The sequence below is a fragment of the Microtus ochrogaster genome (genome assembly GCF_000317375.1).
Source record: "Microtus ochrogaster isolate Prairie Vole_2 chromosome 14 unlocalized genomic scaffold, MicOch1.0 chr14_random_1, whole genome shotgun sequence".
Classification (NCBI taxonomy): Eukaryota; Metazoa; Chordata; class Mammalia; order Rodentia; family Cricetidae; genus Microtus; species Microtus ochrogaster.
The window spans coordinates 29,767,016-29,778,319 of record NW_004949096.1 but is presented as its reverse complement, the minus strand read 5'-3'; the positions used below and the strand labels follow the sequence as shown (position 1 = coordinate 29,778,319).

General features: G+C 46.6%; 2 protein-coding genes across 5 annotated transcripts in view; one reads left to right on the top strand and one right to left on the bottom strand.

Moving 5' to 3' along the window:
• Positions 1–1,590, bottom strand: part of Tubgcp4 (tubulin gamma complex associated protein 4) — a 36,725-nt gene extending 35,135 nt beyond the window's left edge. For 2 of the 3 annotated variants that reach the window (XM_005364328.3, XM_005364329.3), the window contains exon 1: positions 1,344–1,587. In XM_005364328.3, the coding sequence (XP_005364385.1) occupies positions 1,344–1,418 (75 nt within the window). In that variant the 5' untranslated portion in view covers positions 1,419–1,587. Of the gene's footprint in view, positions 1–1,343 lie in introns of all 3 variants that reach the window. The other variant, XR_003378426.1, reaches the window with a different exon arrangement.
• Positions 1,591–1,717: 127 nt separating this feature from the next.
• Zscan29 (zinc finger and SCAN domain containing 29) overlaps positions 1,718–11,304 on the top strand; it is an 11,846-nt gene continuing 2,259 nt past the window's right edge. Inside the window, exons 1-4 of one of the 2 annotated variants that reach the window (XM_026787724.1) lie at positions 1,718–3,064; positions 3,835–4,015; positions 5,896–6,582; positions 8,793–9,251. In XM_026787724.1, the coding sequence (XP_026643525.1) occupies positions 2,756–3,064; positions 3,835–4,015; positions 5,896–6,582; positions 8,793–9,251 (1,636 nt within the window). In that variant the 5' untranslated portion in view covers positions 1,718–2,755. The remainder of the gene's footprint in view (positions 3,065–3,834; positions 4,016–5,895; positions 6,583–8,792; positions 9,252–11,304) is intronic. The other variant, XM_013352723.2, reaches the window with a different exon arrangement.

Genomic DNA, 11,304 nt, shown 5'->3' with positions numbered 1-11,304 from the left:
AGTTCAATTCCCAGCAACCACATGGTGGCTCACAACCATCTGTAATGAGAGCTGGAGCCCTCTTCTGGTGTGCAGGCATACATGCAGACAGAACACCGTATACATCTTAATTTCTAGAACTGACACAACTAGTCAGCATATAGCTATCCAAGCTTCAGATTTATGCATTCACAAGCTGGAACAAGCAATACTTAAGTTACTCGGTTATTGAGAGCACCAGGCATCAGTAATGGAAGCAGAATATGCTAACAGTTCCAAGAGTGGAGCCAGACAAACCTCTGTTCAAGACTCCGCTAGACTAACAAATGTGACCCTGGGAGTTAGCGTTCCGCACTAGATAGCTGTACGCTGCCATGAGACAATGCACACTGCCCTATATTCAGTCTCCGGGTCCTAGTTAGGAGTCTATTGCTGTGACAAAAGAAAGTGTTTATAGTTCAGCTTACAGTCCTTCAGGAAGGGAAATCAGAGCAGAAACTGAAGCAGAGAGCAGGGAGGAATGCTGCTTACTAGCCGGCTCCACTTGGCAAGCACAGCGGGCTTTCTCAACCGCCCCCGAGACCACTTGCTGAGGGACTCCCACCTCCCCCAGGGCACTGGGCGTCTACAGGTGCCTTGGATAAAGAAAATGCAGCGCAGGCTTGCCCATAGGCCAACACGACGGGCATTTTCTCAAGGCAGTTTTCCTCTTCTCAGATAACTCTAGCTTGTGTCAAGCTGGATGGAAGGAAGGAAGGAAGGAAGGAAGGAAGGAAGGAAGGAAGGAAGGAAGCAAGCAAGCAAGCAAGCAAGCAGAAGAGGAAAAGAGAAGAGAGACAGGGCAAACTAATCAACACATTCCTCTTACACTTTTCTGAATACAGGAAAAGCTCTTTCTAGTTCTTCACCTGGTACGGAAACTTCCGAAGAAAGGAGGGAAACGCCATACCCTTACAAATTCATTTTTTTCACCCAACACAACGTACTGTGTGTTTACAGCGCCTTGAGCTCTGTGTGTGTTTCCACTATTCTCAAAACTCAGTTTGAAACAATGCAAGCTTGAATATACGGGGGCACCCTACTCCCTTTTTAATAATAAACCATCTTCTAATTCCAGATACACATTCAGGGATTCGGTTTAACAGTAAGTTTACATGCAGAAAAAAGGACAGTTCTACCTCTAGTGGTTCCCTTGCCAGGAGTCAGGGACCGCAGGGCCGGCTTCCCCGCCAAAGGCGGAGCTGTGTCAGGATGGCTCCGGTTTCTCATGACTCGCGGGCACGGTCAGCCGGCGTTCCCGGGGTCCCGCCCCCGTGGCACCCGCTGCACAGCAGTGTCCCAGCCTCCCCTCCCCCCCTCCGTACCTGCAGGCCACTCCGCTTCCAGGTGAAAATGGACCCTGGGTACCCACTCAGCGCCAATAGCAGTTCGTGAATCATTTCTGGGGCGGCCTCGGAGTCCCGAGATTTACCGCCTTCTCTCTCAGCGCCTCTGCGGGAGCCCACTCACACCCAGCCGAGCCGCTCGCTCGCCCAGACACCCCGCAAACCACCGCGCGCCCGCCGAGCAGTCACCGGGCTGCGCGCCGCGTCCCGGAAGTGCGCGCGGCTCGGGGACGCCCACCCGCTCGCTCCCGCCACGGAGCGCGGTGGAGGCGCCGGAGGTGCCGTCGCGCATGCGTCTGGGGAGCCCGGAGTGGCTCGCTCGGACTTCCGGCTTAAGAGCCGTACTGGGGCTGCTGGCGGGCACGGCTTGTCTTAGCCCGACCGGAGTGGTTGAGGTCGGCCCAGGGAGAGGGATGCTAGTGAGCTGACAGGCAGGCTGAGAGAGGCGGCCAGGGCTGGGCCGGAGGGAGTGCTCGGGACGCCTCGGCAGGGTCTGTGGCATTTTGACCGACTGACCCGGCCAGAGGGCGGAAGACAAAGAGGCCGGAACCTGACAGCCGCCGCTGTGGGGCAGCGCTTGGAGCCCACGGGCTCGCAGCACTGGCCAGCCCCGGCTTCGTTCTCGGGAGACCCACTACTGCCTCCTCTCGGGCCGCCTCGCTCCACCAACTCCTGTGACCCTTTCCCAAGGCCACCTGAGTGTAGAAGCCCAAGTCAGCTTCCCCGAGGCGTGAACTTGCCCATCTGCCGCTCCCTTACTCTTGCTGAGTTCTTATTTCGGCAGGGAGGAGTAAACGAGAGACCCAATGTTCCGCACTTGACTTTGGTTCGGGCTGGAAATTCGTAGTTTGGCGTCCAAGGGAGCGGGCGGACGCCTGGGACTTCCGGGAGGACCGCGGAGGTTCGGGGAAGATTAGCCGCCCCCCCGCTGGACAGAGGCTTTTGTTGTCAGCCAAGTGTCGCCCTGCTGCTACCGTCCGCCTGGGGTCCCGTGCGGTTCGAGTTGACTCTACAGCTCTGATCTAAGTCAAGTGCGCTACACGCGATCAGACTTAGGTGAGGTTAAGAGTAAAGTAGACGGGCTTTTCTGTTCTCTGCCACTTCCGAGGAATGCCCTAGTCGGCACCCAGAACTACAGCTTTTGAAAGATCATTTTCGCCTGGCTCTTGATTTGCTGTCCTGAAATGGCACTACCTCCAATGACCACTTGGAGCAAACGAAAAGTCAGGCCGACTCTGGCAAGACTTTAAACATGTGGAGATATTCCTCTGATAGGAAGAAACTCCTTTTTAGAGAGACTCGGCTGCAGCTGTTTCTGCGGGGACATGGGGAGATCGTGAACTAAGTCTGGAACCCAGAAGCAAAGAGGAAACTGTTCTCTGCGGCTAAGAATGGCCAAACCCACTCTGCGAGGAAACGGCACTAACTCTGAATGCTTACGACAGCGCTTCAGGAGATTCCATTACCGGGAGGTGGCTGGGCCCCGCGAGGCCTTCTGCCAACTTTGGGAACTTTGCTGTCGGTGGCTGAGGCCAGAGGTGCGCACCAAGGAGCAGATTGTGGAACTGTTGGTGCTGGAGCAGTTCCTGACGGTGCTGCCTGGGGAAATCCAGAACTGGGTACAAAAGCAATGTCCGGAGAACGGAGAGGAGGCCGTGACGCTGGTGGAAGGCTTGGAGTCTGGGCGACCTGGGCATTCGGTGAGAAGAAGGGGGAATTCAGAAGTCTGTGGCTGGGAGGGCCAGTTAAAAGATCAGACGGGCGGAAAGAGGTTTGGTGATTTTTCTACTCTCGTCGGGAAGGGTTACTTCTTCAGGAGGGCTTGTCTGGAGATGCCAGCTGGGTATACTTCTGCCCACTCTATTACAGTGCATATCTCACTTCGATTTTTGTTGTTGTCTTCTGTATTTTTAGACAGGATTTCTTTGTGTAACAGCCTGGCTGTCCTAGAACTCACTCCGTAGACTAGGCTGGCCTTGAACTCACAGAGATCTGCCTGCTTCTGCCTCCCGAGTGTTGGGAATAAAGGTGTACGTCACCATCGCCCAGCTCAGTTCGATTTCTTAATTTCTTTTTCCACTTTTTTTCGAGATAGGGTTTCTCTGTAGCTTTGGAACCTGTCCTGGTACTAGCTCATGTAGCCCAGGGTGGCCTCTAACTATAGAGATCCGCCTGCCTCTGCCTCCCAAGTGCTGGGATTTTTAAGGCGTGTGCCACCACTGCTCAGTTTAATTTCTTAATAGAGAAGAAATGTAAAGGTTTTTTTTTTCTTTATTTTTTGTTTCCCCCAGCTGATAATTGGGTTTCTATTTTCTTTCTGGAGTTCAAGCCACTGTAAACTAATGATAATGGAATAAAAACTTCTCTGTCTTAATCGCCCCACCCCTACCTAACATTCTGTTCTTGCCTCAGAAGCATGGTCTCTTTGGGGATATTAAATAATCTCCCCGGGAATGGGGATTGTTTTCAGGTCACAGTCTCCTCGGAGAAGAGGACACCCCTGAAATCATCACAGGAGTTCTTAGGTGTTCTTCAGGAGTCAGTGGAACCCCAGCCCAGGGGTGTATCCAGGAGAGAGCGGGCAAGAGGCCCAGCCCCAGGACCACAGAAGCAGATGAACCTGGAGACTCTCAGAGCTTGCCAAAGGAGCGGTGAGGAGTGACTTGTGAGAAGACAGAGCCATTCTACGCTGGGAAGCAGGGAGTGGGAAAGGGGTTCTGAAATAGTGGAAACTGTCGACTCTGGTTGTTGGGGCCTTCTGAATTCAGGTAGTTCAACCCTCTAGTACAGAGAGTATTCTTAGATTTCTTCCAGAGAACAGCCGCCTAGTTTTTAGTATAATTAGAATAATCTTATGCCTTGGTGATAGATGCTTATTTTCTAGATATATTCTTCCCTATACTCAAGATACCTTTCTTATAGTTGTTTCTCTTCTCCTCTGTCTCCGTTCTTTAGACCTAAGTTCTTATTCTCTGTGTGGAAGTTCTCTAAATACCTTAATTGTGGAGAATGAAATTACATCTGCATTATTCCTGGGAGGTCTGTTATGTAAAAACAGTAAGAATGTTACTTCCAAATTTGCAATGTCTTCTTCCAGTACAGCCCACATATGTAACCAGGGATTCCTGGGCTCTAGTGCCTTTGCACCCAGTCACTTCTACTTGATGTTTTAGAACTTGTTTTTCTTCTTTGTGCTCTTTTGAACTACATTTTGTGTTTATTATTTAAAACTTGTTGAAGTTGTTTTGAATTCTGATCTTATCATCCAAGATGACAGTAATAACATTCTTGGTTAGTGTGATAATGGTCTTTAGCCATCCATTGCAGATACCTCAGCCTCAACATATGGACCTGCAGAATAATCAGGTTTTAGTTTAAACACCTACCATGTGCTGCAGGGTACATGCAGTGCAGTAAGAAAGGTACCTGTTGGCCAGTAAGCTGACTCAGCTGATAATGGTCCTTGCTGCACAAGTCTGGTGACCTGGGTAGAAGCAAGTCCATATAGTCCTTAACCTCTAGCGACTATAGCACACGCACCCCACATATATCATGCACACACAATGAAAGTTTTTAAAGTACCTGTTATCAAAGAGATAAGAACATAACAATGCACTTAACTGTCTGAAAACAGTGTTAAGGACTTGCTTAGTTGTTCTGTGAGGGATTGGCAGTGTAGCCTTGAGGTGGGGCTGTAGGGAACACCTCCTGGGGGCATTGGCAAGGTGCTTCCCAAATGCTGGGTAAGCGTGGACAGGAGGAAGGGAGGCACAGGTGAATAAAAGTACCACATTCTGAAGAGAACAAGAATGGATGAACTTTCTAGACACCAAAGTTAAGGTTCAGCAGGACAGTGACCGCTGTGGCCTGCTGTGGGAGGATTAAGGGTCTGCACTTGGATAGGGGGGGAGGAGGTGCTGAGAGAAACACTTAGAATTTGGTGACTGAGTGTGAAACAGAGTCAAGTTGAAGACAGGTTCACCGTCACCCCCAGTCTCTTGAAATCACTGAATCTAATTCTCAGGACTCACGTGAACAAAATAGGAGCCAGGAGTGACTAATGGAGATTTGCTACCACCTGTACACAAGCAGTGTGGAGGCCAGGGAGCAGCTTGGAATGGAACTACCTGCTCTAAACACACAGTAGAATAGTTTCTTCTCTTCTTGTTCTGCTCTAGAACAGAAATCAAATTCTTTTTCATCCTCTGAGGTTTCTTCAACTCATTGAACTTTGTGAAAGCATCTCCTTTATAATTTTTAGAGGCCACGAATGTGGCTCAGTTGGTAGAGTGCAGTGTGCACAAGACCTTATTTGACCCCAGCGCTCCATCAAACTCAGCATGGTGTGCACACTTGTAACCCAGCACTTAGGCAGTGGCAGAAAGAGCAGAAGTTCATGAGCTATACGGGACTCCATTTCAAACAAAGATAGAATTCCTTCGATGAAAAAGGCAGGGCTGATTTGAAAGTTTTATTGTTGTTTTTATGATCAGTCCAAACTATGACACTTTGGTTTCTTCCCTGCAAACAGGATCAGTTCCTAAACCTGATGTGGTCTCCAGGTTGAATCAAGGAGAGCCATGGACCCCAGAGCTCAGCTCCAAGGAGAAAGATGTCCCAAAAGGCAACAGCACAGAAGACAAACAAGTCTATACTGACCCATTCCTATCCCAGAGAGAGAGAAGTAGCTGGGTGGAACAGGATCACTGGGGTTTTGATGATGAGAAGGTGGTGGGTGTGCACTGGGGCTACAGAGAGACTAGAACACTCCTTGCAATTCTCAGTCAGACTGAATTTTATGAAGCTCTACGAAACTGTCATAGGAACAGCCAAGTGTATGGGGCTGTAGCTGAGAAGCTGCGTGAGTATGGCTTCCTCCGAACCCTGGAACAGTGCCGGACCAAGTTTAAAGGTCTTCGGAAGAGATACAGGAAGGTCATGAGTGGTCATCCACCTGATACCTGCCCTTTCTTTGAAGAGATGGAAGCTCTGATGAGTGCCCAGGTCATTGCACTGCCCATTAATGGCCTGGAAGAGGCCGCTTCCCATTCTGGCCAGGCAGGCACAGAGACTGAGACCGAGGAGCCGGCACAGAGGGCCTGGAAGCCTGAGGATGGAGAAGAGGCTGTGGCTGAAGGTTCTGACAGTGATGACCTGGAGGCAGTCCCCCAGGACCATGACAACCCACCTGCATCTGTCCCCTTCCGAAGCCAGAGTGGTAAGAAGCTATTCTAGGGCTTTTGGGATTAGGTTTAAGGAACAGTGAAACCAGGTGTGGAGCCAGGCATTGTTACCTGCCAGCTTGGCCACTTTAATAGGGAGCAGAGATACTTCTCTTCTGTGAGCAAATAATGAGATAATAGTAAAGGAGAGATGTTTTTTAAGTGCCTAAAATTGAACCTGGGGCCTTAAACACATACTAGGCAAACACTACACCACTGAGCTACATCTCAAACTTCAGACTTAGATTTTTCAAAGACATATACCCAAACAATCCAACTGTCTTCAAAGGGGTTAGTTTTTTTTATTAAAATACTTTTCCTGTTTATAAAGCAGATTCACTGAAAAAAAATGATACTTTGTTGTTTTTATTACTTTTTTTAAAAAAGGTTTGTTTATTTATTTATTATGTTTACAGTGTTCTGCCTACAGGCCAGAAGAGGGCACCAGATCTTATCACAGATGGTTTGAGCCACCATGTGGTTGCTGGGAATTGAACTCAGGACCTCTGAAAGAACAGCCAGTGCTCTTAACTGCTGAGCCATCTCTCCAGCCCCATTTTTATTACTTTTTAAACAGTGATTTTAAAAAAATGTAGCTAAAACATGACTGAAGCAAAAGCTTTACATAATCTTTGTTCCTCTCATCTTTTCATGCCTCTCCACTTTCCCCCATATTTGGATCTTTTCTTTTCTCCTTTACTCCCAGTAAGTAGAAAATAGTGGAAGGTGGTGTGTGGAACCTCCCCTGTCTCCATGGGTACCTCAGACAGGAGACTGTTCTTGCCTGAGGGCACTGAGACCTGCAGTGTAGCATGTGCTCTTGCTTCTTGCCTCGCTCTGCCCTCTGCAGTACTCCACCCAAAGATAGAGTACAGACTGTAGGACCCTTCAGGCTCTTGCTGGGGTTGCTTAATGGACATAGTAAGAGATGAAGATAGGCCAAGATAGGAATTTGATAGTAGTATGATTCTGAAAGAGGCAGCTCCTTGGAGTTTTAAGTAATTCTTTTATTATTATTATTATTATTTAAATTTTTATTTGAAAAACTTGTTAATTTAAAAAAATGTGAAAATTAACCAGACTACTTTGAATATTGATTCTGAAGCTATGAAACTTTACATTGGACTTTACACTTTGACTATCAAATTTTTTTTTTTTTTTGGTTTTTTTGAGACAGGGTTTCTCTGTAGCTTTGGAGCCTGTCCTGGAACTTTGACTATCAAATATTAAATCATTCTCTAGGAAGAAAATAGTTATGGAGAAAATTTATTAGAGAGGTTAGGGATGATGCATTGTGATTGACAGCAATTGTGGGTCTTTTTTTCCTGAGGAGTGATTTTTCTAGTTGGGACTAAAATTTCAGGAAGATTAGTAAATGGGAAGAGAAATGCACTCTGTACACACTTTAGTCTATGCTAACTGTTCTTGTTACTGACAAGATACCAGACAATGGCAGCTTAAGGAAGGAAGGATCTGCTTTGGCTCAGTTTGAGTATGTCCATCATGCTGGGGAGGATGTGGTGGGGAGAGCTGCTCCCAGTGTGGCAGTAGAGCAGGAAGTAGCTAGTGCTGCTTGCTCTGTCTGTAATCAGGAAACAAAAGAGTGATGCACGCTGGTGCTCAGTTTGCTTTTCTCTTTTCTACCTTTTAATTCAGCATGGGACCTCAGCCCATGGGATGGTGTCACCCATATTCAAGATAGCTTTCCTTAGCTAGCCCTTTCTGGAAACACCCCCACAGACATGCCCAGTAGATGAAGATTAACCATCATAGTGCATATGAGTGTTGCCTTACTCATTTGGAAAAGGCTTGGTTTCTTCAAAGCCCCAGTGCACAGCTGCACCAGAGGAGAGATTTCAGCATCACTTAACCTTGAGCTTTAGAGCCTCAGCTCTTCAGTCTCACTGAAGACTTTAAAAGGCTAAATGTTCCTAATAAAGTTCTCTGAAATTGCTCAAGGATATAGAAACAATGCATGGATAGGTTTGGGAAACATGAACCTTTTAAATCTAGGAACCTGAGCTTAGGTGGCCTCCCTCCCTCTCTCCTTTGCTTATAAACTGAACCCAAGGCCTCATGCATGCTTAGTACACTCTGAGCTAATGTCTCCAGCGTAAGTGGTTTTCCTTGAAGCAGGCAGTGAGACTGAAGAGCTAAGGCTCTAAGCTCTGGGTTAAGTGATGCTGAAAACTCTCTTCTGGTGCAGGTGTACACTGGGGCTATGAAGAAACCAAGACTTACCTTGCAATTCTTAGTGAGACTCAGTTCTACAAAGCCCTCCAGAACTGTCACCGCAACAGCCAGTTATATGACGCAGTTGCTGAGAGATTATGGGAATATGGCTTCTTTAGGACCCCAGAGCAATGTCGGACCAAGTTTAAAAGCCTAAAAACCAGCTATCAGAAAGTCAAGAATGGCCAAGCACCAGAAACCTGTCCCTTCTTTGAAGAAATGGATGCTTTGGTGAGTGCCCGAGTTCCTGCCCTGCCTAGTGATGACCAGGAAAAAGAAACAGCTTCTTGCTACCTCCAGGGAACCAGTGAGGCTGAAGCTGAGAAGCAAGCGGAGGACACAGAGGAGGAAGATTCAGATGATGAAGATGATACTGAGATACCCCCAGGGGCTGTTACAACCCGTGCCCCAGTCTTATTCCAGAGCCCCAGTGGTAAGGTTCTTTACTTTCACTTTTTGAGACGGTTCACGTAGCCGAGATTGGCCTTGAGCTCAGTGCAGAGCTTAAACTCCTGATCCTCCTGTCTCTACTTCCTAAGTGGTGGTATTACAGGTGTGTGCCTCCATGCCTGGCTAAGATTCTTTCAGTTCTGATGGTGTAAATAGCAAAAGGGAGGCTATAGAATTTAGGAGAAAAACCATGGGATGGAGAGCTGAGCTCTATATCGAGCTCTCCTGAGCTCTTCTCTTTCTTCCCCATGTTTCTTTTCTTTATTTTTTATGGTTTTATTTAGCTTTATTTTATGTGCATTGGTGTGAGGGTGTCAGATCCCCTGCAATTGGATCTTCAGACAGTTGTGAGCTGCCATGTGGGTGCTGGGAATTGAACCCAGGTCCTCTGGAAGAGCAGTCAGTGCTCTTAACCACTGGGCCATCTCTCCAGTCCCTTCTTCCCCATGTTTCTTATCTATTAAAACAGCTCAGTGAAAAGCTGCAAATTATTAATGTGGCTTCCTTCAGCACACGACAGCATCACCTGCTTGCAAATTTTATAGATTTGCTATTACTTTCACATGCTGCTAGGCTTCCAGTTTGCACAGCAGCTAATCGGAATGGGGACATTTCCCAAGTAGCATGTTACATATTCTGCAGAATAAAATTTATTTTTACAAATTAAACTATGTTTTTCTTCTAGTTTTAGCAGGTCAGGGTGGGCTATGTAGAAGCCTGACAAGCCTTTTCTTCAGATACATTTATTTATTTATTTTGGTTTTTCGAGACAGGGCTTTGTTGTAGCTTTGGAGCCTGTCCTGGCACTAGCTCTTGTAGACCAGGCTGGCCTCGAACTCAGAGATCCACCTGCCTCTGCCTCCCAGATACTGGGATTAAAGGCGTGCGCCACTTCCTGGCTCAGATACATTTTATCTTATGTTTATGTAAGTGGACCTGAGTGGACGCACAGGTAGCGTGTGTGCAGTGCCCTTCAAGGCCAGAGGAGTGTGTTGTGTCTATTGGAACTGGAGTTACAGGCAATTGTGATCTGCCCAGTGTAGGCACCAAACCCAGGTTCTCTGTAAGAGCTCCACTCAGACGTGTCTGTCTCCAACCCCTTCAGAGAAATTTTTATCTTCAGATTTCTGTGGGAACTAACTGAAATCTTAGCTGCTGTATAAGGAAAAAAAATTATTTCAATATGGTTTACCTCATTGTAGGAACAAGAATTCTAATTTTGGAGTCATACATATTTAGTCGTATGTATGACAATCTCCAATGTTAGCCAAGTGATTTAGTGCAAGTTACTTACCCCCTAAATTTGCATATGCATAAAGATCTTGGGCCGGGTGTGTAGTTTAATGATAGAGTGCTTGCTTGAACATGCCCCAAGCTCTGGGTTAATCACTCATTGAAAATGAAATGAAGGTTGACGTAACTGAGATACTATATGAAGCACCCACCACAGTGCTAGGCACATAGTAGATATTCAATAAACAATAGTTTTCACTTTGTAAGACTTTTAGATCAGCATTCTGATGTTGCATTGAACATCAATATTTTACAAAAAGAAGTTGACTTCTGAGTTTGGAAAATACTAAATAGCCCTCTTGGAGATGCACAATACACATTTTAAAGACTAAGATCTCAGTCAATCTAGCAAATCTCTTATTTTATGGATCAGTTTCCAAGTAAAAGCTTCTAGGGAATACATAGAATACATACAGACTTACACTCAGTATTCCAGGGAATTCAGGATCCAGAGTTAACACGAAAGTGTAAATAAGTGCAAATTCTCATAGCCTAGGCTTAAAGGCCAGCATTTTCTTTTTAGGATGTTAAAAAGTTTCCCACTTGGGCTCAATTACAATGTTTTTGCAACATTTAGGTTTTGGAGAGAATTTCTAGTGAAGCTTTTCTCTGTTGAGAGCCTTTATTTTTTGAACACTGCTACATGTTTTTTTTTTCTTCCCTGTTGTTTTTTTGCTTTACTTTTTCTAACAGAGATTGGAATGTGAGGGGGAGGGGACTCATCAAAACTATTTCTTTTTTTT